This window comes from Alosa pseudoharengus, unplaced genomic scaffold (assembly GCF_046254945.1).
Source record: "Alosa pseudoharengus isolate Yale_2024_CS ecotype anadromous, Long Island Sound unplaced genomic scaffold, YU_APseudo_1.1 YU_APseudo_1.1_scf_3, whole genome shotgun sequence".
Lineage (NCBI taxonomy): Eukaryota > Metazoa > Chordata > Actinopteri > Clupeiformes > Clupeidae > Alosa > Alosa pseudoharengus.
The window spans coordinates 42111521-42138256 of NW_027468718.1; the positions used below are offsets into that span (position 1 = coordinate 42111521).

The 26736-nt window shown below is 40.2% G+C and overlaps 1 protein-coding gene across 1 annotated transcript; it reads left to right on the forward strand.

Moving 5' to 3' along the window:
- On the forward strand, window positions 1-26172 carry tfpia (tissue factor pathway inhibitor a). Its single transcript, XM_076264322.1, has 9 exons — window positions 1-233; window positions 8683-8889; window positions 16336-16506; window positions 18195-18266; window positions 18418-18480; window positions 19360-19410; window positions 20592-20651; window positions 21618-21797; window positions 25844-26172. The coding sequence occupies exons 1-9, from the start codon at window positions 152-154 to the stop codon at window positions 25909-25911; spliced, it is 954 nt and encodes a 317-aa protein (XP_076120437.1). The 5' UTR covers window positions 1-151; the 3' UTR covers window positions 25912-26172.
- Window positions 26173-26736: the final 564 nt, after the last annotated feature.

Sequence of the window (26736 nt, forward strand, 5' to 3'; positions counted from 1 at the left end):
TGTGAACGTCAATATTCTCTCTGCTTAACACCCGGAAATGCGTGAGGACGTCTTGTATAGTACACGAATTGTTGAGCCACACTTCAAAGTTCATAAAGCAGACCGTCTGTCAGTCACCACACAGGGGGCTCCAGCAAGTTATTTTTTTTAAATGGCCATCACCACCAACCTCGTATTTTCCTGCGTTGTGTTGTCTGTATTTGTCCATGAACATTACGCATGGGACTTCAACGGTAAGTTTTCTCAATGTAATAGAAAAAATAGAAGCAATGTTATTTAAACAACAATAACTTTGACGTCTTGGTGGCTGTCCAGTAACTGATGAGAAACTGTTTTTTTTTTTTTTTAAGTTTACTAGCCTATCTGTAAATGAAAACGTTGCGGAACATGGGGCGACTAATTTAAACTCAGGACGCAGTCTAATTGTGTTGGTTGTTGGAGAAACAATGAACCGGCTTTTGTAGGCTATTTGTTTATAAGGTGAATGGTAAACGTTAATGTGTCTGTGAAGTGGTTATTTAGTGTGAACTACTAATGGTGCTGTCAAAAGCAAATATTCACACGAGATGTGAAACAGGGCTTTCGAAAAGCGGGTGTTTTCCATAAACTGGCTGTTGCAGTCAAGTCAGCTGTGTAGGCTATCTAATCCAAAGTCTGAGATCAGAGAGGCAATTTTGTAGTTACAGTATCACTGTGATCTCAATATTACTAGATTGTCTATAAATATCGTAGCCTCTAGTGGTAAGAACATAGTTAACCAATATTACTATTTGCCAATATTCTGCGGGTGCCTAATGAGTTGTAAATTGCTTATGACTTGGCCTATATTTGGAACACTCCTTGGTAGTTTTAGTAAAACAGCCTGCCGTAAGCGTTCTGCTTATTCCATGTAGCGTGTTTTTTGTTTCACTGTGGAACTAATCCTTAGTAATGTCAAGCTTCCTGTCCAGCTGTACTCTCTTTCTCTCTAGCAATGTCTCAGTGTCACCATGTGCAATAGTTTGGTGTGTGTGTGTGTGTGTGTGGGTGCGGTAGATTACAAGATTTTTAAAAAAAGATTACAAAAATCTGACAAACTATGAATGACTTCTTACGGTCATTTAGTTTGAACCTTTTACATGGGTTCAATTAAACAGACCGCTTCCCTCTTCTTTAGACTTACAGATAGTCCATGCATGAAAACCATATAATAACAAGTGTGTCCATCTTTACTTGTAAAACCACAGGTTTGCTTTACAGTATTGTGAAGTAAACTGGGATTAGGGATTGTATTTAATTTTGCTCTTTGCTGTGCTCCAGTGACTTTCCTTGGGGGGAAAAATTGCCTCACACTTTAATTTGTGGCAAGAATTAAGTGCTCATTCAGAGTGTTTGATGTGGTCTTTTGCACCCAGCTTTGGTAGGCCTACACAAGCCAAAGGATTTGTTTGGCAGGAGACAATAAGCTTTATGTTTGAAAATAATTATAGCACTAAAACTACTGAACGCCTCTTCAAAGTGACAAGGCTAATAGTATTCGAAGTAATGCTGTTGTTGCATGTTGATGAGGATTTGTAATTGTTTGTGTTTGCAACAGTGTTTCTATTTGCTTGCTTGGTATGAAGTTTTTCAACCCGTTCTGTGATAACACTTTTCAAATAGTTGTAGAGTGGTTTCTGCCCACTGTAAACTGTTCTCTACTTATGCTAATATGCCATCTTTCAAGAAAGCCCTAAAAGTGCAGAATCAAGCATTTTTGTTATTTTCATAAATCTTTTAATAAATGGTTTAAAATAGACTCAAGTTGGAACTGGCACATTGATTATTAATGAAGAGGAACAGAGCCTGTTCACGTGGTAACCTAATGAAATCAGTTGACTTGGCATATGCAATTTTATGTTACACCTCAACAGGACATGTTGAACAGACCGTGTATCCCTTAAGTTAACGAAAATGATAATCACCTTACTTTTTGTTCACATTTTGTATGGTATTTCTTCATCAGTTCTCATTTTCACATTGTGTATGACATATGCTATTTGTTTACATTTTCCACACATACAGCACTGCAAATATCATTGGACAGCAGTGTGGTGTTTGTGTTACCGAAGCACAGAGTGATACTGGCTGTATGATACAGAAAATATTAATCTTTTGGCATGGAGTGTCTGTTCACTGACAATGAAACTACCTCCATTGCTCAACCGACTTGAGTTTGGCACTCGTGCAACAATGAGGTCATGGTGCTGTTCCCAGCCTTGCCTGGACAGTAATAAAATATCCACCAGCAGGATACTTTTTAGATAAAAGCATCTGGTTAATGACAAGGCTTAATTACATTGCCAGGAGCCAGTTATATACTACACATGCATAGTTTCACCGTCTGAGTAGTTGTACAGTAGGTGGGTTTTGATTCACTACCTGAGGCCACTCTTTACCACTTATACTCTTGTACCACACTATTGTTACTTTCTGTTTGTAAGGAGAACATAATTTCACCAGTTCTGGGAAGACAAATAAAAGCACGCCAACAGAGAGTAGGCTTGGGTGGTTTTACTGGATGTTTTAAGCATGGAAAAGTCCATTCAGAATCAGTTGCCTGCCCTGTGGTGTGTGTGTGTGTGTGTGTTTTGTGTGTGTCTGATGCTTTAGTTATCCCCAGGAGTGTGAGTCATTAGAGGAAGGCTTGGCAATGCTGATATCAGTGTCTTTTTCCAAAGGCCTTAAATTTGGGGGGCACAGGATGCCTGTCTGTCTTTACTGTGAGTTCTCAGAATTAGCTCACTGTGACTCAAACTGCTTGGCTATGATATCAGACTGCATCAGACCTCTAGCGTGGCACATAGGTTGAATGGGTGAGTCAGGGGGAACTAAGCTGACATAATTGGACTGATGTTGAAGTGTGCGCTATTCAGCATTCCAGGACATTAAATGTGCCCTAGAAACAGCTTGTATCAGCCCTACCATGCAACCTTTTTTCAAAGACGTGTGGTTTTGTCAGTATTGACAGGTTTTTTTTATCGCTATTTCTTTTACCATTTTCTGTCAAGACTGCTTACATTTGAATAACATCACTGGCCACTCCTGTGTTACCGGACCAGCATCCACCCATAGGCATACACTTTGTGTATGGCCTCACCCAAGTTACAGAGGCTTTCAGCAGGGCACACTTCACAATAACTGTTATGTCATCAGGGGTTTGTAACTTTGGCTGATAACCTCTCGTGACAAACGTTATAGTTACCAGTGAACTTGTTTATTGACAAATGCACTGCGATCACCTGAAGGGAGTGTGCATGGATGAGGTATGCTTTAATTCAACATAGACTTGATATTTTTCTGAGTACTGAAAAGGAGGTTAAGTGAACGTTGCAGTTATTCATCACAGAGTGTGACCTTAGTCACTGGCGTGACTCACTGGAGAGTGTGTCTATTGACAGATATACATGTATGAAAGGAGGGAGAGATGGGCTTGGTCAGTACAATACACAGGGAGCTCTTGCTTAACTGGTTATAAAGAGAACTACTGAGTGTATAAGCAAGGCAAACACAGTTACAGTAATGTGCCATTCAACCTCCACTCGTTAAAAAATAATTACAACCTACGCACTGAACATTACCATAAAAGCAGACTATCTAAAAAAAAACACTATCTGTAAATGCCTATATTCATTAGCACGACATGATGAGACTAGGCTGTCTTTTCATGCTCAGAAGAAACCTTTAATCCCTTTTCATCAAGTTCTTTGTCAACACTTCTTAATAATATTTATTTGTTAAGCAGTCAAAATGAATTCAGCACACTGTGGGCCACCATCATCTCTTCTGTTATAGATTTGCTGCTGTGATGTACATTCATTTGTTTAGCAGATGCTTTCATCCCCAGTGATTCATGGCTCAGATATGGATTTTCATTAGAGGGTTCTCTGGGCTTCAAACCCCATGATCTTGCTGCTGTTAGCAGGCACCTTGCTCTACCATCAAGGAACCACAGGAACGTAACACTTGTTCCAGGACTGATGTCATTGTGTTTAATCAGCCATAGTGGTGCAGTTTATGACAGCTTGCAGTCTCCCTTCCCAGTTGGTTGTGGCGTGTTGTTTGCCTTTATGGGCGAGAACGCCTGGTAGGATAAAAAGAGGGATAATGCAGGAGACCTTTTAGTGTCTAATTGCATCGTCAGATATGGTGAAACAGTCCAGTGAATATTTAGCATCGCTAGACTTTATGTGTGGTCCTGGCTTTTTAAATGTGTTTATTATGTTTATGTATTTTGCAGACACTTCTATCCAACACACCAATAGGGGGGATAGAGTATGTGTAAAGTATACCTATTGTCTATGTGCTATACCTCTATGTGTAACCCATTCCCCATTGTGATTTGTGCATCATGCAGTTGGTGTTATAGCCTCCTGTTGGCTTTGTAGCTGACAGTTAAAATGTAACAGTGGTACTGTACTGACAGAAGCAGCATGTGACCTTTATGATGTTCATGGAGTTGGAATGAAGGCAGAACAGAAGTGTGTATTGATCTGCGATTTAATCAAGAGCATCTTGGGTCTGTTATATGAACTTGTCATCTCAGGCGCTGTAGTTGAGAGGCTTTCTATTTATACAGCATTGATTCCACAATAACACGGCATGGCCTTCTTTTAACCAATATGTAGCAATGTAAATACATGGATGCATGGGTAAATATTGGTTCCTGTCTTCGCACGTCCTTGGAATATTCCTCTTGATTTGATTAATGATACATGAATCGATTTCACTTTAAAAAGGTGCAGTGCATTCCTTTATGTTTTTTTGCACAGTACTTCAGTGACTCGGAAAAATTACCCAATTTTGTGCAATTTTACATCAAAACATCAAAAACTTTATTTTAAGTTTATTTTAAAGGCTTTGCGGTCTAAAGCCTTCCTTACCAGTTACTGCTGATGAAAGCCTGTGTTAAGGTTGTGAAGAGTATAAAAAGGGGGACAGAAAAGTCTCATCATGATCCTTCCACAAGTTACACTGGAGCAGTGAAATGATCCCAAATCTCTGAGGTAAAGCTTTGGGTAATTAGCGATAAATGAGCAAATTCCAAACCAGTCCAAACATACACCCATTAAAGCCTGGCAGCATTCCATAATTTCCTCGAGTTTCTCTGTGGAATTGAGTCTTTAACAAGCAATTGTTTTAAATTAGGTTACATTTTTGTTCATCAGAAGGGGCTAAGTAAATTGGGTTCATAAAGTCCCAGAAAGGATGAAATGGATGATACTGTTCCTCAAGACAGACACAGTCTTCTGCCTTGTTGCTCACAATGCAGTAAATACAGACAATATCTATTGATTTAATGTCTATCATTAAAAGCTGTATTCATTGATCTGTCATACCGAGAACTGAGATAGTCATTGACTGGCTACATCTTTGGTAATATAGTGGAAATTACCCTTCTTGTGTGATTAAGATGTCCTGATTTGTTTCCCATCTTCAGTGATTGATCCTGCAGTGCTTCACACCAAAGCTCATAAGGCTTCACTGATGTTTAATCATTCCCAGCCATTGCTACATAATGAACACCATCTTTTCAGCTTAAGAGCAAACACTCACAGGAATTATTGTGATGGTAAAGTTTATTGATTGGGTTGTGATGGATTATCTGCTTCATTGAAGCCTGTACAGTAGATTTGGAATAATGGAGTTATGTGTGCGGGAGATTTTCACTCTTCCCATGTTTGCCGAAGACCCGGAGGGGTTCAAGATCTTCTCTTGCCTTGGAGTTGTTGTTATTGTCAAACACCGGGAGCTAACAAGTTTGGTCCCATCAGGGATTTGGGGTAGAACAGATACAGTCAGCCTCTGGCAGAACGGGGTTTGTGGTGTGTGTGTGTGTATGTGTGTGTGTGTGTGTGTGTGTTTGTCTGTGGTGTGTGTCTGTGTGTGTGTGTGTGTGTGTTTGTCTGTCTGTGGTGTGTGTGTGTGTGTTTTACCAACATGTCGTCCATGTGGGAAACTCTGAAAGGCCACAGATAAATCCTCCTTTCAAGATCACAGGAGCCAAACGAAGTGTGGGTGCCAGGGCAACGGCCGAGCTGAAGTGAGGGTTGAACTTGTGCTGGTGAGAGAGGACATGTCTCAAACTGTCTGATCAGACAGAGAGATCTGAGGGTTCTGGGAATGGGAAAAACACACACAAGCCATGGACTAAATCATGAACTTTATTCTGCCTGAGAGTGGTAAGCTGGGTTAACACGGCGGAGCCCTCAGAATAGGTGATGAATTCCATTATCTTGCCGTGTGTATCCTGGAATTCATAAATAAGAGTCAACACAATATAGCCAGAGTAACTGCCCAACATCAACAGTCCAGTTGTCCATTTGTCCACAGTTGCGGCACAAAATAACTGCTGGACTCAATTGTCAGTTAATGTCAGTAGTCTACTGTCAATCAAGTTGAATATTCTCAAGCACTGATTTAGAATAGCCAGTTTGGACAAAGGTTAGTGTGCACCCTTATCTAGTTTGCAGAGTGACCAAAAACCTAGTCCAGTATGACTATGAGTCCAGTTCAACAGCCAAAGACCATGAATGTGATTCAAGCTATTTCTCTGTAATCATTCCTTTTGAAAATGGGCCTGACTAATACCCAGGGCTAGTTATTCTGTAACTTATTTGTTTATCTTTCTCAATCAAAATGATGTGCCTTGGGCAGTATTTGCAGATACCTACACGCAGGGTGTAATCATACAAGGAAGTAGTTCTCAGGTTTCCTTGTGGTTGAAATGATTATGCTGCAGTTTGTTTCCATTTTTTTTGGAGGTCACGCAATTGCACGCTCCCTGAGAGAGCCTAAAACCAGCAGAGCCCAGCCTTGACATTTATTGAAACATGCCAGGGCTCATACTGAAAGAAGGACAGCAGGCTCTCTTTCTCTGCATCGACAATAAGTCTGGCGGAACACCAGTGTTGTGTAATTTAGACCATTATCCAAATGCAGGTGCGTGGGGAGTGAACCCAGGTGAAACAGAAGAGAAAAAGAAAATCAAAAATAAGCACTACTAGTCAAAGTATGTGCGCTGGGAAAACATGTTAGTACTTTATAAATTGACTGAACATATTTATGGGTTTTGGTGATATGATGGAGGATTGTTTTTTAATAAGGCTGGATTTGAAGCATCTTGGAGCAGTGCTTATGAGTTAGGATTGCTTTTTTTTGTCTCAATAGCTACTTCACTTGTGTCCTCAAAATAAAAGTGAAAGAAAAGAAAAAAAAAACTTTATGAAAAAACTGAATGTGCCATGGAAGGCAATTCACCCCTACTCTGTTTGTCATAACCTGAGGGTTATCAGGTGGGAGAAGCGATAGAATTGGAGTTAGTGGTACGTTTTGGTCATCATTTCTGTGCCAAAGAGAGTTAAAAGGTTAGATCTCTTGTACACAGATAAGTGTTTTTCCTAATCCCACTGAAAACATCCAATGTTCCTGGAAAAAGCCTGTAAGGTATCTTGTTGCAAGGAGGATAGGAAATGTGACACCCCCCCTTTGGTTCCTTTTACTTTGTGATATAAGACACATTAAAAAGTTTGTCGGATCTGACTGATTCGGGGTTAAATCTGCTTGGCATTAGATTCAAGACTGCTGGAAAGCTCCAGTGGCCCCTGGATGCCTCTCCAATGGGAACAAAAGACAGCCCATGTCATTGTTGTCATTATATTGCGCAGGAGTTTGTTTTGGGAGGCGATGGGGTGGACCTACATGTTGACATACTCTGAGGGTCCTTGCGGCCCCCGAGACAGACGCATGAATAGCCTTTTCTGTCATGTAATTTCCCTCTGGGTGGCTGAATCTCGCGCTGCTTATCTTCCCAGGCGGAGGAATGTAAATAAAAATATCAAGGGCCACAGCTCAGACAACATTTAATCTCAAGCAAAAGCAAACCCTGTTAAGACGACCTGAGTTTGCTTCGTAGAATTAGAACGAGGTCCACGGTCACATATGTCGGAAGAGGCCATATCCACATGGAAACCGGCGGAACAAAATGTCAGGCTGGTATTCTCATTAGGGCTCGAGAGGCTGGGAGAACTGAGATAGCGAAGCATGCCTGCCTCCTGACCCGAACATTGTCGCGCCACGTGGCAAGGCGCGGAGCGGCGCAGTGGGAACGGTGTGGTGCGATACAGGCTCGATGTGTACAATGATGCTGAAGGTTAAATGAGCGGCTTGCCCACGGGTAGCTGTCACTCAACGGCAAGGCTGTGTGCCAGAGTACACTCTCTCCCACAGACACAGATCAAGCCCCTCACAGTGTGTGCTGAAGCTTCCATATTGACTCAGCATGAATGGTTTGCTTTGCCTACAACACACCTCACTTATGAGACAGATTTTCTGTGTTTCCATAGCCATTTTCTTTTCATGTGAACTAGAGCATATCAAAATGTTTTGATTGAATACACATATGTTCATCGATCAAAACGCTTTTAAAGACCTGTGTATATATAAACATGTTTCAGCAGAGTGATGAATTTCACAAGCCTTGATGGACAACAACACAAGGGAAAGTAAGGGTTCACTGAAGTCACTCTAGTGTTGTTTTTTTCCCTATAGTGCAACTCATTTCAGACCTGAATTATATCAGGGGAGCATTTTAGAGAGCATAAACACACACATACACACACACACACACCTGAACTGAAACCATGTATCTGACTTTCACCCTAGGTGCAGATGATAGGCGACCTGGCCTGCATATATTCCACCACACCTGCGCCTTGAAGAAGGACGAGGGGCCCTGCAAGGGCATGATTGAGAGATACTACTTCAACATCGACACCGGCTCCTGTGAGAGCTTTGACTATGGTGGATGTCAGGGCAATGACAACAATTTTAGGACTTTTGAAGACTGTGAAAATATGTGCATAGTGAATGGTAAGAATGTTTTCTTTTCTTTTCGTAGACATGCTTCTGTGAAATGTTCTATATATATATACATACGCGGAGTTAATGGGGGGGGGGGGGCAGGGGGAGCACTGCCCCCCCTGGTGGAAACGGGTAATTGCATTGTTAGTGAAAATTAGTGAAATAGGCCTACTGTACGTCTGGCATGACCAGATATTTTAAAAATAATTTAAATAACACAAAACAACGATTTAAGGAACGGGCTATGCGGTTGATGATTGGAGCAGCCAGGTTTTCTTCTCTTGCGATCCTTCACATCGAAAGCGACATTACGGCCAACCTGAGGAGGCATGCAGGACGCAAAAAACGAAAATTACTGTTGCACTAGTATGGACATCTTGCCGTGCCAACGTTGCAATAAAGGTTGCCTAAATACCATGTATATAAATGTCCTGTCAGCTTACTAATTGATTTTGCGTTGTGTGTAGATTTGGACTTTTTATGCCACTTTGTTTAAACAGCAAAGTGGCGAAGCCTTGTTCACCTGTTTGGAACTGGCTGGTGAATGTGACGCGCGTAGGCCTGGCTAGATTACCCTTTTTGTGCATCTAGGCCTACTGATCGCTGTGGATTACTTTTTTTCGTGTCATTGGATTACAGAAAAATATGAATATTTTTTTCTTAACATGTCTTAACGTAATGGCGTGATTGCGCTTCGTTTCTGCGTTTGGAGAGGCATCAGACTGTGAACACTTCCTTTGATTCTTGGAGTTCTCGCTATGATTTAGGTCTGCCCTGCACTCAATAGCCTACAATTTGGAGTTTACTTACTTTGCCGAATGGCTCGCATGCCAGCAGCACTCTTGAGGCGGGGTTTACCAATGTTCCACAAGCACAGCTAAGCTAGCTGGCATCATTTACACTAGGCTATATAGTTCGTTTTTAATAGCAAACAGAAATGTCAAGATGGCAACAGGACATTACATTCTTTCATTGACAAAATATGATTGTACAAAATATTCAATCAATGTGGCGCATATGAGGCTAGAGGCGGTGGATTAATTTATCAAAAGTTAGCAGCAACCAGACTCTATGGGCTAAGCCCCGAATGTTTTCAACTGCTAGGCGACAGCCCTGTCTATTGCGTTTCAAGACAACCGTGCTGCATTGGATTTCATAAGGACGAATTGTTAAATTGTTACAATGTAATTATATATATCTTTATTTAGCATGTTTGTTTTCTCCATATGTGGTCATGCGGTGTTCCCCAGGTGGTAGGCCAGGTCTCAGCTGCTACAATTATTTATTTATTTTTTGTCTGCCCCCCCTGGCTCGAATGTCAAACTCCGCCTATGTATATATATATTAGGGCTGTCAATCGATTAAAAAAATTAATCTAATTAATTACATACTCTGTGATTAATTAATCTATATTAATCGCATATATGATTTTTGCTGTGAAAGTATTTTAAATATTTAAATTCAAATGAATCATTGAATAATCAGCATTAGTGACATTAAAGTAAAAAAAAAACTCTTTTATTATTATTTTAATAATGGCCATAATCTATGATATGACCTAATATGCTGAGGAAATCAATTCAAAAGTGCTTCGGGAAGAAGTTTTTTTTATCACATACATTGCAGAGGACTTTTTTTTTATCAACACTTTATTTTTATCAACACCATTAAGCCGTTTTTGAAAACTAAATGTTCCAATCAATGATCTAGGCAGCACATTTTCTTCTCTCTCCTTCATTTTACAGTCTAATGGTTACTGACTACAATGGCTCGGGGTCAAAGGTCATACAGAATCGATTAATCTGCGTTATTTTTTTTAATCAGTTATTTTTTCTCAAATTAATTAATCAAAATTAATCAGTTATTTTGACAGCCCTAATATATATATATATATATATATATATATATATACAGTAAGTAGAGTATACTTGCTATAAGTATACTTGTACATTTGTAGAACATGTGTATGCATGTATGCAATAATTGTCTAAGCACTGTTGAGCATGACAACCTTTTCACAATAATTTGAAACTGAATTCTCTCAAACCAAACAACCTACCCTAACAATAAACTTCAGATAAAAAGGCTGTTTCCTAACTAAGTAATAAAGAAACAAAGTGCTCTGATTCATAAGCCATGAACTTGTGGTTGCAAAGTGTGGATCCAAAGTTCAAAAGAAAAAAAATGACAAAACAAATGCTCTCACTCATGAGCAATGCACTGGCAGATAAAAAAGAGTGAAACCAAAGTTCAAATAAATAAAAAAAGGCTTGGATTCATGACTCAAGCCACAAAATAACAACATTTTATCACACAACCTTTCAGCTTCAGGTCCAGAGCAACTGTAATTAGTAAGTGTTTCACTTGGATGAGGGTTTGACATGTACAGGTTGGACATAATTGCAGGTGTTTTTGGCTGTCAAGCACAGTGAAAATCACAGAGACTCATTTGTTAACTGACTCCACAGATCTGAGACAGGTTATTAACCTGGACAGCATGTGGGCTAGAAATGCTGTACTTTATTTGTGACCCATGAACTGAATCTCACATGCGGAGTGCAGTTTTGGGACAAAATTGAATTTTGTCTCCATGTTACTGTAACTCACCAGTGAGCACAAAGCTTTCATAAGCCCTTTTCATTTAAAAAAAAAAAGTAATTTTCCCAGGGCATTTTTGTGTGTTTTCTGACCAATCCCCTTCCCCTCCCTACTGTAGTGAGGCAAAAGCCTGGTTCCGAGGTAGTGTGTTGCGGCCTGTTAGTGTTGTGAGTCATATCTCATTACCCCATCCGGTGTGGGTCACTATGATCCGACCGGATCCTCTCTGAGAGGACCCGTCATGGTAATCACTGAGAAACAGATGTCATGTGATTGAGAGGGCAGCCTTCCCACTGACTCTCCTCTGCCTAATGCTTTAGCACAGTTTGATGAAAAAAATTGTGTTACTCAGGCACACACTGATAATCACACTCATATACTCACACATAATCTCTAATCATACACACTCATACACACACACACACAGACACACACACACACACACACACAGCTTTTGCACCAACAATGTACCTCTTTGTGAGATGACAGAAATACTTGGGAAGGTCAAAGGAAGTGTCCCTGTAGAGAGGCAGCACTCAGACTGCATTGTTGGGAGGGAGGGATCTTTCCCTGGCCTCCTCCTACATACAACTGGGGTCATTTCATTCCTAATTTCTCTCTCTGGCAAAATTTTAGAGATCTGATTTTTTTTTTCATCAGCAGTGAAAGAACTGAGAGTATTTAGCCTGCTTCAATTGATCCAAACCTTCATTTACATGTCCTGAGTAGAGTCCGATATGCCTATGTAAAAAAGGTCAAATCGGATGAACCTCTGTCCAAGTGGATAACATTGTAGGACTCCTACAATTGCCTCCTACTCCTTACTGGCTCAAAAATGTACTTGAGTAAAAGTAGAAGTACCGTTTTTAAAAAGGAAAATGGAAAGTTGCCGTTCCACAAAAAATATACTTTCTTACTCATGTGCTTTACTTGCGGCACGTTACTACCCACCCCTGTGTAGGAGTACAAACAATTCTAGGAGTTATTTGTAGTTTAAGAGATTTTATAAATTCAGAGGTTGAGTGGATTTTGCTTTTGGACAGGGTAGGTTTAAGGTGCCTGGATGAGTTGTTTGGTCTGTTTTGTAGATAGCTACCAGTGCAGTCTGATGTTATTTGTCTCCCCCTAGTGTGTCTCCCTTACCTAACATGGTGTGTGTGTGTTTGTGTGTGTGTGTGTGTGTGTGTGTGTGTGTGTATGTGTGTGTGTGTGTGCGTGTGTATGTCTTCTCACCTAAAGGCTCTCCTTGGAGACTGACCCAGTTCTTTTCCTCATATTCTCAAAATCCATTTTGCTGAAATATTGAACTCCTTATAGCCAGCCCGAAAATGGCCCTGTCCTTGAGAGACAGAAGGAAATATGCACAGGACCGTCATAGTGATGTATTGGGCCGGGTCACCAAGAAACCACTATCAAAATACAATCCCCTCACTCACCCGACAGTAGAAAAGGTCCTTAGCTGTAAAGAAGACACTTTTCTGAATTATTCATTGAGAGAAAAAAATCTCTTCATGAAAATCAACACTGACCACTCAGAGCAAGGGTAGTGTTATTTATGGTCTCTTTTTTTGGTTGAAGAGCTGTATTTGTGAATTTGAGTGTGTTTGCATGATCTTTGACCAGCAGTTAAACAGAATGTTTAAAAAGGAAAACTTACTGATATAAAAAAAACTGAGATCAAAGCATGCCTTCTTTGCTTTCATTGCGGCCATTACAGAAAGAATTTATTTGGTGGCCAAACGTGTATGTTCCTTTAAATGTAAATTAAGTGGCTTAGTATGCAAGCAAGTATGCAAGATCTTGAAGCACTTGAGTTCACTTCAAGTTCACTATGTTACATTTCACAGCACTGAGAGTGCTGCCAGACACAGTCAAGCACACTTATGAGACACTAGTGACTCCCATGATTAGTCCGTGAAGGGGACGTCCCTCAAATTGCGCCTCCTATAAATCTCATGTCAGTAGTGCACCAGCACTGGATTATGCCCCATTTCAGATGGGATTAGAAGTGTCACCTAAAATGATTGATAGCCACTTAACTGGAATATTTTAATTAGCAACGGCCATAAATAAATTCTGCATCATGGAGTAAAAAGGTGGCAGGATATTAAGTGATTTTTATCTATGAAGCTCTGGATCTGAGCCAGTCACTTTATCAGCGGGATATGTCCTATAGATTGGGCGGAAAAATCAATCACTTCAACCTGAGGGTGGCGCACAGCCAAGGTAATTGTTCTGGGGCCGTCAGTGTCGCCCCTTATTGCAGACCTTTGCAATAAACACAAATGAATAGTCGAGAAGTTAAGGGGGTTTGTATGCACAATGTCATACTCTGATGCAGTTCATATTCAGTCTGATCTCTTCTATAGTGATGTAAATATCACTTGTCAGCTCATTAATAAAATCAGGTAAGAATTTAAAGAAGCACTATGCAACAATTTTAGCAAAAATGACCTTAATTATGCAGGTTGAGAGTCGTTCTGATGGTTCTACAACACTTTGTGGGTCGTTTGGTGGGTGCTTCGTCTCCCCCTATCGCTTATCTGCGACTTTCTGGACCCGGTCTGGGTAAATCCGGATGTGACTTAGCATCACGCCTCGAAAATGTAGTCAGATTGTAGTTTCAAAGAAGACTGCAAAACAGACGCCGACTTGGTTTTGTTGCTGTTGAAATTGTAAGTAGCCTACCCTTGGGTGAACTTTGTCTTTGTAATGTGGTTTGATAGTCTCTTAAACAACGTGTTTGCTCGACCGTTTTATTGTGAGCCCTGCATGTGTTTAGCTTGGTTTCTTGATGGCTAGCTCACTAGCTAGTGGGGTTTAGCATCAGTGGCGCAAAAAGTGGGTATGCCATGGAGGTATTATATATAATGGGTATGCGCTATATGCGGCGCTATAGGGGCGCAGCTCCATGGGGGCGCCAAAGCGATGGTAAAATAATAATAATAATATATTTGGTATTTTCTATATGTAGCTACTGCTGTCCGTTTCTAAATCATTTCAACATTTTCTCAATGTTCTATAACATTTTAGAGGACTAACAGGCTAGAGTAGGCGCCCTATCTCATAAGATTCCATCATAGAATTTTGACATAGAAGAGGGAGTGGCCGCGCTGTGAGCGATAGACGAGCAGATAGGCCTACGAGTAGTGAGTTGCCGTCTATGGAAAAAGATGGATACAGCAAAAAAAGCTGTTGACGACTAAAAATAGAAAAAGGCAACAGTAGGATTTAAAGTGATGACGTCTGTACTTGGAGGCTTGCAAATATGAATGTTAACAGACTAACTAGCGTGTGTTAAGCATAATGCCGATTGAAACATAGCCTATTCCATTCAGATAGCTAGGTGGCTACCATGCTCATACTGCACTTTTAATGGCCAACTGCAAACAGAAATGTCATGCTAGCAGCAACTCATTACATGTTTACATATCCTAACAATGAAGGCTCCTTGTAATAACTTAATATTGTGCTGTCAATGTGGTGCAAACAAACAAGGCTAGAGTGCCTGTCAGCCTTATGGCAAAAGGACGTTATGAGAACCGTTTAGACTCTCTTAAAGTGGCAATGCACCATTTATCAATACTTATCAAGTATAACATCAAGTTAAACATCAAATTGGCAGCATTTCTTTAAAAACATATTCAATAGACACTAATGCACAGTAATAGTGTAAATTATTGGCCTTTTGTTTTGCTTTAGTTGTTTGTGTTTTTTTTTTTTTTTTTGGGGGGGGGGGGCAATATTGTTGTTGCATACCCCTCAAAAATGGGTAGCTGCGCCCCTGTTTAGCATAGCAGTCACTTGCTACCGAAGCTGCAGGGGGAGCTGTGTAGTGAAAAATGCGAGCCCAAATCCGGCAAAAACCCAGAAACAGCGAAGGAATAACCAGACCTGCATAGTGCTTCTTTAAATGGGCACACAACTACATCATCAGCTACTTCATCTACATCAATAAAATCAGGTGGCAAGAATTTAAATTAGCACACAACTACATCATGAGCTGATTGTTACTTTGCTTTGATGGTCATTATGCTTATAATGATATTAGATTCTCTATCATTATCTAATAATGATATTAGATTCTCTATCATTCTCTAATAATGACATTACAATGTTTCCCACAGAATTGAATTCCATGTGTGGTGGTTGGTTTGCAGAATTAACTTGAATACAACCGTTTTTAACAACAACACAGCACAGCGTGGTTATGATGCTAACCAGATTTAAGCACAATTTAGTACAACCTGGAAATTCATTGTGTAGTGGTCAATGTTGATATTGTGGTGGGCCGCCACAAATAAGTTAATGTATGGGAAACACTGCATTAGATTCTCTATCAGTCTCTAATAAGCAGCCTAGTACAGGTGTGCTTTAACCCTACTCATACAGTAGTTGGGTTCATCCTGGAGTTTGTGCCGCTATTTAGATTCTCTATCAGTCTCTAATAAGCAGCCTAGTACAGGTGTGCTTTAACCCTACTCATACAGTAGTTGTGTTTATCCTGGAGTTTGTGCCGCTATTTAGATTCTCTATCAGTCTCTAATAAGCAGCCTAGTACAGGTGTGCTTTAACCCTACTCATACAGTAGTTGGGTTTATCCTGGAGTTTGTGCCGCTATTTAGATTCTATATCAGTGTTCCTCACCATGCTTAAACTTAAACATGAACTTAATAGTGTGTTTAACTTGTGTTTGATCTTCACTAGTTGCTTAATCAATGTCTTTAAATGCCATAGTCATAACCTCAAATCCCAGGGAGACCAGACTGTCTTGAATAGTAAACTCAAACCAATGTTATTTGACCCCATTGCACTTCAGTTCACTCGAGGGTAACCATGTTTCATGTTCTCTTGTAGAGGAGAAGAACCCCTGCCACCTCACAGACGAGCCGGGGCCTTGCCGAGGCCTGGTCCCCCGCTACTTCTACGAGCGGCAAAGCCAGAAGTGCAAGCGCTTCTTCTACGGGGGCTGCTTCGGGAATGCCAACAACTTCAAGACCATGAAAGAGTGCGAGGCGAAATGTCAGCGTATGTACGTCACGGCATTGTGCCTGCTCAGCCAGCAGAAACACGGTCTCATCATTCACATTCTGCGCCACATAGCTGCTCTCTGGCCCCCGGTTGCCCTCCGAGCACACTATTGAAATCTGTGTAAATGCTGCGGGAAAGGATTTCTGAGCAGGTCTATACTTCTGAAAGGCCTTTATCCTCTGAAGTGGGCATTTTAGCTGGCGAGTGTGAGCCTGAGTGCAAGGGACAATGCTAGTGGGGGGACCGTGTAACTTCAGATTTAAGTGCAAATATTTAACATCCTTTTTTTTTTTTTTTTTTTAAATGGATGTTAACTGCTGGCTAAATAGGCTATATGTACACTCCCATATCACCACTGTTGGCAGAGGTATATTGGACAGCTGATGTTTTTCAGGAACATCATTTGTGTGTAAAGTGGTAATTTGTTATACTGGATACTAGTCTTGAGTTGAGTGAAAACATCTAGCCCTTTTAATAAGATTCTGTAGAAGTGTTTTACAAATATGACAGGAGGTTACACACAAATTAAGTTTCTTATGTAACAAATAATGCAGCACAAAGGCTTTGACCTCCTTCAGATCAATTTTGCTGTCAGCGAAAGCGACAGCGCTACTCGACCAGGGTTTGACCAAGGGAAAACAGGTTCTGGGAGGGTGTTTGGCTCGGGGTCATGGTGCAAAGGACCCTAGAGTGAAATTACTCCGAACCATCGCTTTAAGGGACACAGTGGTACTTTTTTCCCTTTCCATTGGTGATAACATGCCATAACATTGCAAGTCTTTACAATTCAATTCAGTTTCATAGCGCCATGAAGTTTGAATAGGAATCAAAACACTTTGCAGAGCCCAATTGATCCCCTAAAGCAAGCACTAAGGTGACTGGGGTCAGGAAAAACCTCTGTGTAGGAAGAAACCTCTAGCACAACCCTGGCTCATAAGGGGGGCCCGTCTGCTTGAGTTCAGTTAATACACATCAGGATTAGCATATTAGCATACATGCAACATAAATGATACATGATAAGCTACAAACACAAATAGGAAATGGTTTATAATTGGGAAAATAGAATCCCGCTAGTCAAAGCATTATACAATATTTTGTTATGGAAATAGTCTTACTCTTTGGCCAGCATGTTAACGCATCCATACTGTGCACTTTGGAGAGGACACACCATTGTCTTTGATGTCCTTATTATGTAGCTATTTTCCCTCATTATTCACCCAGTAGAAGTAGGCTACTCACCATCCATGAAAGATCATAATTATCTTTAGCACAGATGTAGCCAACAGTATTACAGCCTCCACCAGTGTGAGCGATACATAGCCTATCTCATATCCCTCTGAAATTCAGCCTACGTAGCTTGAGGGAATATAGGTACTTTTTAGCAGATACCCCAATGACAGGCAGTCTTGGCCCAGCATGAGAGAAGAGGGGTGGGAAAAAAATCATATTTGTAAATTTGCCTCCCCAGTATCACATTGCATCAGAATGGCAGCAGCCAGCATAATAGCCCCGAGCTATCTTCAAGTGATGCCAAGCTGCTGTCACCCTCCGCTTCCTGAACCACTCAGACTATGGGCTGTTAGCACGGTGGCTAATCGTCTCCAGGGTGTTACCGCTCTAATGGTCCTCACCTCAGTAAACATGCCCTGAAACGAATGGCCTTTCTTTCCTCGTTCTCTCTGCAGAAAGAGTCATTCAGACCGTCACAGATGGTCCAAAGCCCACCAAACGCAGCCAGGAGATTCCCATACCAGCCGGTAAGATGATGTGTCTTGTATTACTGTGCTTTACACCCTAGGAAGGGAAAATGCATTCTCATATATTCCCAATATAATGTTACTACTTTAATTTGTTTCTGGCATGGGTGAAGTTCATTTCATTTCAAGTTGGCAATAAACTCTCTTTTAGATGTTGTCACACAGCCTCCTCTGGAAGAGGTGCACACAAAGGCACCCAAGTTGAAAGCTGTGGGTAAGTCTCAATCGGCATCGTACCTGTTCAAGCCTGTCTTAGACAATTATTGTGCCTATTTTTTAACTGACACTCACTGACAGTGTATTTGTCTGTTCATTGAGTTCACTGAATGATACTAAGCAGGGCATATCCCTGCATGTAGGCAAAAGCTGCCCATCATGGGCTTGGCAGTTTTGAGAGCTCTTGGTGATGAAGGAAATGGGAGGCGAAGTTGACGAATGATCCAGAGACACATATCGGAATCTCAGTCATTCATTGCTCTGCACAAATTCAGTGTGAGCAGCATAAAAACACTGATGCCTATTGTAGGTTTTCTCAAGTCTTTGTGGTACAGAGATCTTGTTTCACAGTAACTGTTCAGTCTGAAACACTAATTATAATGTGTTACAGTAGAAGGGTTGGTTACACTTTACTTGACAGTATCGACATAAGAGTGACATGAACAAGTCATAAATGATTATGACATAACGCTTCTGTCATTAAGTGAGATTCGAATAGGGTTAGGATTAGGGTAAGGTTTAGTTTTGGGTTAGGGTTCATGTGTCATGACAGTGTCATGTGTTCATGACAGTGTCATGTCACTCTTATGGCAATACTGTCAAGTAAAGGGTTACTGAAGGGTTTACTGTATTTGCATAACCTAATACCTAAACTTAAATCCAACTGTTATAATAAAAACAACATATCAGAGCGCTATAACTTTTTTCATTACTTTAAGTGTTATAATGGACATTGTTGTTCACTGTAATAAGTGTTTCTATAACATGTAGCCATGTTTGTTAATGTAAGCATTGTGCATTGAGTCTCTGATGGAGGTGTTGCAGTCAGAGCTCTGATTTCTAACACTTTTAATAATCTTTTCACATGTTGTTGCAGAAGCTCATATGGCTAATGTTCATAACGAATCGCACAAGCTGGAACCTGTAGGTAAGTCTCTCTCTCTCTCGCAGCATTAACCCTGTTGAGACAAGGCCTTGGGTTTCATATTCTTAGCCAGCCTTACAATGAGAGTCACAGTGTGACTTTCCCAAACAGTGATTTCTCAGAATGTGTTTCATTCAGTGCTCACTGAGTTATGAGAGATACACTGAGTTACCCTGAGTCCCTACATAAAATGCCCCAGCTCATTCCATACTGGGGTGTCGCCTGGTTTCATTGAGTTATGCTTTAAACAGAGCAAGCACCTGCACACAAGGAAGTGTGGGTCTACTGTGATCTACTGTGAGCTTGCCTGTTTTTAGAGCCAAAGGAAATCGGTTGTGAAGGTGACAAATGATACAGAGGCAGGTATTAGAATCTCGACAAATCATTGCTCAACAGGATTTCAGGGTAGAAGGGAAAGAACAGCAGAGAGTTGCGCTTGTGCTAATGTATGTTTTCTGCTAGCCAGTGTGCTAACACATAGGCTTTGTGGCAATGTATCCTTGGCTGCGTTTCCTGAAGCCTTCTTAACTCTACGTCATTGTTAAGTTATATTTTAAGCTGTGTCTTAACGTTTTGAGGTGTTTCTATAAACGTTACTGAAGTATACATTCTGTAGGAGAAACTTTTGTTAGGTTGATCTGGACCACTCTCCAAATGTCTAAATGGCTGAATATGTGCATTGAATAGAAATGGAAATCTATGAGTAACTGTACCTTGCAGACATTACATTTTGAAATCGTATTTCTTGTTTATGTTCTTTTTAATAATAATCCCTGTGTTGTAGCCATCATACTCATCTCATGCATGTTAAAAACTACATGAATAGCAAAAACCTCTTAAGGTATATAGGAAGATGGGTTCAACCAGAAAATCATTTTCATTACCCAAGTCAAGTACATTGTGAAATAATAATAACAGTAATCTCTGTACTTCTATAATACACCTAATCCTTAAAGTCATAGAATTACCACCGCAAGTACTGGTGTGCTGTTACTCTTTGTTAGGTAATGTACTACAAGGCATCCTTGTACCTGATCCTGTACTTAAGAGTAGAATTGCACTGTAACAAGTGCACAAGTCATCTGAAGTACTTGCATTTTCCCTAATGAAAGCGGAATGCCTTTGACAGTGCTGCTGAGTAGTAGGTCTGTGTGCCGACTCTAATCACCTGTAATCTTTATCAGATGTGGCCCCAGCGGCCCCGGTGGAAGACATGCACGTCCTGCAGATCCAGGAGGCAGCAGGTACTGTAAGGCAAAGCCAGGCAGGTTTATTTGTATGGCACATTTCATACACAAGGCGACTCAATGTGCTTTACATTATCAACCGAAAACAGAGAATAGCAGATAGCAATAAATAAAAGCATAAGGCACAAATAAAATATTTAAAAGGAATATATATATTCCTTATATATATATAAATAAAAATATGTAAAATACGTTACCAGACATAAAATACAACATAGAAGGCCATAAAATACATTAAAAAAAGTCATAGATTACTGAGTGCAAATGATTAATAATGGAAAATAAAAAAGTAAGTTTCCCTCTTCTAAGCCTGTAGTGGTCTCACACCTGTAGAGGCTTAGCTGTCATCGGATATTCTCACTGTACTTCATTATTCAGCGACAGCCCCTCTTCTGGGGTTTTCTGTCCCAATCTAATGAGGTGAGACAGAGTGCTCACTCAGCTTGCCAAATGGCCTGCGCGTTTGGAGGTCAAGAGGTCGCGGTGCCACCATAATTTCTCCTTTTCCCCACACTCATTTGACAGTGATGCACAGCCCTGAGAGTGACTGTCAGCAGCAGGCATATCAGGCTTAACTGCTGCAGAGATTGTATCGCCTCAGCAGAGTCAGTGTTTGTGTGTGTGTGTGTGTGTGTGTGTGTGTGAGAGAGAGAGACAGAGAGAGAGAGATAGAGGGAGAGAGAAACAGCTCAACAGTGAGAAAGAGAATGAAACAGTATTATGTAAATTATATTATATATATATATATATACTGTATATATATGTATATATACTGTATATATATATATATATATATACTGTTTCTGACAGTATTACATTGTTAATGATATTGTAACCTCATAATTTGTGTGTATGAGGGTAGATGACCTCCTCAGACATTCTTGTATTCATGAAACACAGCTGCCACCTTGTGGACATTACTGCATAGTAAATGACATTGATTGTTGTTGTTGTGGATTCCAGCGCTCAACATCCCCCATTTTTGCCTGAGTCCCATTGACCGCGGCACCTGCGATGGCACTGAGAGAAGGTATACTTACAACCCTAAGAGGAAGAAGTGCCAGCTGTTCCGTTACAGCGGCTGCGGAGGAAACAAGAACAACTTTGTACACAAACGTCACTGCATTAAGATGTGCATGAAAGGTAATGGAAAAGACATTTGACATGCCTCAGGGAAGCTATGACAGCCTTATCAACGACAAGAGCAGAGAGTTTTCACAACTGATTATGAGGAGATATTGGGCCCTAATTTCATTGATGGACAATGGCCAGAGTCAGGCAATGAGCAGAGTCTTGTGTATAATCTGAAGCTATTGTGTTTTGCGTAAGGGAACATTGTGCTACGCTGACCTACTCATGTTTGCACTTAGGAACTTGCTTGTAGTATTGACTTAACAAAATGGACTTGCCGAGTATTTGAATTAGCTGTAGTGCATTTTTACTCTTTGCCCATCAATAAAATTAGGGCCCACTGTTCCTGGATTTTGTGCTTTTTTGGATATGGGTGTACAGACTATTTTTGAATAATTACATTATTGAACCTAAAAAATATCTTTGATTTTGCACAATCACAGATTTACATTTCTTTATTAATTGTATACTGTTATAACTGTATGTGACAAATACATATCTTGAATCTTGAATCAAAATGTTCAGTTTTTCTACTAAGACACATTGGTGTAGCTCAAGTGGTGTTTCATTTAGAATTTTAATTGTGCTGATAGGGTCAATAGAGTTTCTTGAAGCTCACAAACTGATGCAATGCAATTTATATTAAAGGTTGTATCAGCGATTTCAGGCCCAAAAAAGGCTCAAACATAAACGATCACATTCATCTAATCTTTCCTAACGATCCGCAAGCTGCCTGCCCCATAAGCAGGTCGTCAAAAAACGCGTCTCTGTAGGCAGCCTAGGCTCCGAGATCTGTTCATAAAAACAATTGCTATCAACAAGGGTTGGCAACCACTCAAAGGCAAATTAAAGTGTTTCAACCAATAACCGTCGAGATGCGCGTTTAGGAGAGTTTTAATTGCACGGGAGGGAGGGGGAGGGAGTAGCGAGCTAGCTCTCTGTTTTGTTTGAACATCAACAGAAGTGACGTATCCCCGCTATCGCTGATACAACTTTTAAGAGGACATGTTTGTCAAGACTATTATAATATATACTTTATCAGTATATATGATCAGTGGCATCATCCAAGACCATCTCAACCGGGGGCGCGTTTCCCAAAATGGTTTTGGGAAACACACCCCAGTTCAGCCACAGGAGGGCATCCTAGATTACAGTTTTTCTCCATTGGTTTGCCTCATTTCTTGAAACAGAAATTACATTCTCAAAACACTAAGATCATTTGGCAAAACAGTAGGGCTGTAACGATTTACGATTCGAAACCGAAATCGCGACATTCATATCCACGATACTGTGTCGCGGTGTGAAAAGGCAGAATCGCGACACACCCTTTCTAGTTTCACGCAGTGCTTTGCAGCTTATGCAGCCGCAAAAGCAACCCACAACTCCCGCTTTACTTATCGGTAGCCTACATTGTCCAAAAACAAATAAATAAATAAATAATAATTTCATAAGCCTACCTCTCCTTGCTTTCATTGTAGACTATGTGTGCAACTTTACCAAACAGTATAGAAGTAAACCCCCTCTCCTTGCCCCGCTCTCTCTCGCGCTCCCTCCCTCTCACTCTCCCTCCATCTCCTGCTCAATGAACACGCGCGACTTAAATAAAACATTCACAATCGTGAAAGCAAGGACGCATAGACGACTAGCTAAATTACTATTAAATCCGCTTAGCATCATTAGCATGCTGCACATATTTGTTTAAAACTCTTGCATTGAAGTTGACTGGTCATCTCAATACCAACGTTTCCCAAAAGGGCCTGTCCCAAGGAGAACAAGTAGCCTATTACCTTGAAACTTAAACACACATGGGGAAACTGAAGTCCAATCAGTAGACCATGATAGGCTAAGCTATATGCTACTTTGTTTACAATATTTCCAGGCTTCAACCAGACAGCTGAATTAAAGAGGTAGAGTTGTAATAAAAAATAGTAGGCCTAGGCTATAGGCTAATCTGCATAAAGTGTGCTGTCATAAATATCAGTCATTCAGAAAAATATTTTTTTATCAGGATATAAAATAATAGATATATTATATTGTAATCCTCTGGTGTTCTAAGGGAGGCTATTAAAATGTTATTTAATCAAATGTCTAGCCCCCCCCCCCCCCCCCCCCAAAAAAAAAAAAAGAAAGAAAAATCGAGATTCGTATCGAACCGTGGGTCAAAAATCGTGATTCAAACCGAATCGTGAGGTTGGTGTATCGTTACAGCCCTACAAAACAGTCTTACAGTTCAGCACAACACCATAGCTCACTTGCAAAAGCTCATATGTTACAGTTGTCTGTCTTGCATGTCTTGGTGTCACGGGTGCGCTGGCGACTACGCCGCTCCGTCCGGCATCTTTTGCGTTTGTTATTTCTTAAATGTAGTTCTATGTCTTGGTGTCACGGGTACGCTGGCGACTACGCCGCTCCGTCCGCTATTTTCTTTGTTAGTGTATGTGTCAATGACAATGTCTTATATGTGGAACGCTTTGGTTTGCACTCTGTGCATGTTAAATGCGCTATACAAATAAAACTGACTTGACTTACAGTAGAAGGGTTGGTTACACTTTACTTGACAGTATCGACATAAGAGTGATTAACACTGTCATGCTTCAAAACTAAATTCCTTTCCCATATAAAGAGTCAGTGCCACGAAATTGCAAAGATCCTTCTCAATTGCTTTGGCTCATTTCTTGAAACAGACCGGACGTTTTCAACACTCTTAGTGCTTTTGCCAAAATAGCCTGGATGGCTCAGCACACCATGGTTAACCTGCAAAAGCTCATATCTCTCCAAAAACAGTTCACTCATGTGTCAAAACTACATTTCTTTCTCATATAAATAGACAGTGCCCCCAAAATGCATCGTCCCTTTGGCATTGTGTAAGCACTGCAAGTCAAAATGTTTAGATGTTTTGTCGGCAGAGGACCACTGAAATATCAGCATGTCCACCTCTCAGTCTTAGCCCAGTCCTTCATTGACAATGGTTCCCATACTCGTTTTTTGTCTAGCTAACAGAATATAATTGTGTATAAAACGGAAAAAGAACAAAAAATAGGATTTTACGGTATAGAGAAATGAGAAACTGCTTTGTTGATGTGCACAAGGGACACAATGATGTGAAGATTGAACAGGTAGTTTTGAGAATTTTAATTCTGATCTGAGAAATCTACCAAAGGGACTGAGAAAAACTGTAAAAATAAAATATAGTGCAATATAAACACATAAGCAAAAAACATGGGAAATTATATTTAGCCTACAGTGCTGTAAAAAAAGAAGAAGAAAACAATATATGTGGTATTCATGGTATTTTGTTCTTGACTAATACAATGAAATGATGCTGACATGTTTTGGAGAGAACAACCATTAGACTGAGAATCAACAATGAGTTTAGAAACTTGGAACTTGGAAATTGTGCTATATGGATGCTACCTGTACTTAATAATTTGCAAAGATATACTGAGATATTGAGACATGTACTAAGACATTTGCAATTTGATGAAATGAATGAAAATTAAATTCTGTTGTGAACAATTGCTAAGTAGAGGTTTGTCCGTGTTATTTTGAGAATGTAATTTCTGTTTCAAGAAATGAGCCAAACCAATGGAGAAAGACTGTAATTGAAATTAAATGGAATTCAGTGCCAAAATAAAATAACAGCTTGCAAACTGAATTTATCATAATGGTATTAGCAGGCATTTAGATAGTATCAGCTTGAATTCAAAAGAGGGTCGTGTCAGTGTTAGCTCTCCATATTAGTGTCATAGCTGGGGCACTCCATATTTACAGTACTGTTATAGTGCCTGTTGTTTGCTATTTATTTTTGGATACACTGGGCAAAAATTCAACAGTGATGTGCAATTAAGCCCTTTCTGAAGAATAGTTGGACAACAGGACAAAAGAATGAAACAAAAAAGGAAAATGCACAACCAGAGGAACAGTGAGTTCTGACGCCCTCTATCACTGTGTGCTTCTTTCTGGCGCCCTCTATCACTGTGTGCTTCTTTTGCTGCTCTCACCATTTATCTTTTTGAAAGCTCATAATAACAATTGCTTTGTTCTTTTTGTCTTCTTAGGGAGCAGTAAATTGGGCGTCATTCGGATCAAGAAGAAGAACTCTCATGTCTTACATCCTGCTGACTGAGCCTGTAGACCGGCCGTATTATGATACAAGACAGCACTACCTTTTAATCCAGAGAAGCTATTTATATCAGTACATTTGAGGTCTTCTGTAGTCACTTCTGACGAAGTCTCCTAATCTTATATCATAGTCTCACATAAATTTGTATAAACAACTTATTTTTCTATTCTTAGTATTTCAATTGTTATGTGTACTACTTATTATGCACTAAATGGTCTGTATTTGATACATTTGAATTATATTAAAGTTTTTTTTCTCAAAATACCGCAACAATTCTCTTTATAATCTCACTATCTGCCTCTCTGTATAGTCAGTATTGGATGTGTTTTTACTTCTGTAAATTACCACAACACAATAACAACAAATGACATATACATTGCACTGTACCCAGGTATCTAGCGTGCTTTAAAGAGGTGAACCTCACTTCAACAACCACCACAAATGGTCAACCAGCACTCCCCTGGAGCACCTGCAGCACCCACCTTGAGCCAGAATGCTTGCCACACACCTGCAAGCATATATTAACTACATAGTATGTACAATTGGTTGTATGTGAAACGTAAATAGGAAACTGAAGAATGTGAGCAACTTACTTTGTTGTATGGAATAAAATAACACTGTATTTGTAAATAACAGACTTTATTTTATTGTAGGCTATATGTGCTTTGGGAATATTTCAGCCACCACTTGGCCTAACGTAGGCTACCGCAGTGGATAACGTTAACTAGTGAAGGTAACGGTAACGTTAACACTCTTTCAAGTAGGCCTATGGCTAATGAAATCTCTGATAACAGATCAATCCACAGCAATGAAATGTGCTTTGTGTGG

Excerpts from the sequence above, each read along its gene's own strand:
- tfpia (XM_076264322.1), top strand. The coding sequence starts at position 152 with ATGGCCATCACCACCAACCTCGTATTTTCCTGCGTTGTGTTGTCTGTA. Across the intron at positions 18,267-18,417 it reads GGAGATTCCCATACCAGCCG|ATGTTGTCACACAGCCTCCT; the intron begins GTAAGATGATGT and ends ACTCTCTTTTAG. Across the intron at positions 21,798-25,843 it reads CATTAAGATGTGCATGAAAG|GGAGCAGTAAATTGGGCGTC; the intron begins GTAATGGAAAAG and ends TTGTCTTCTTAG.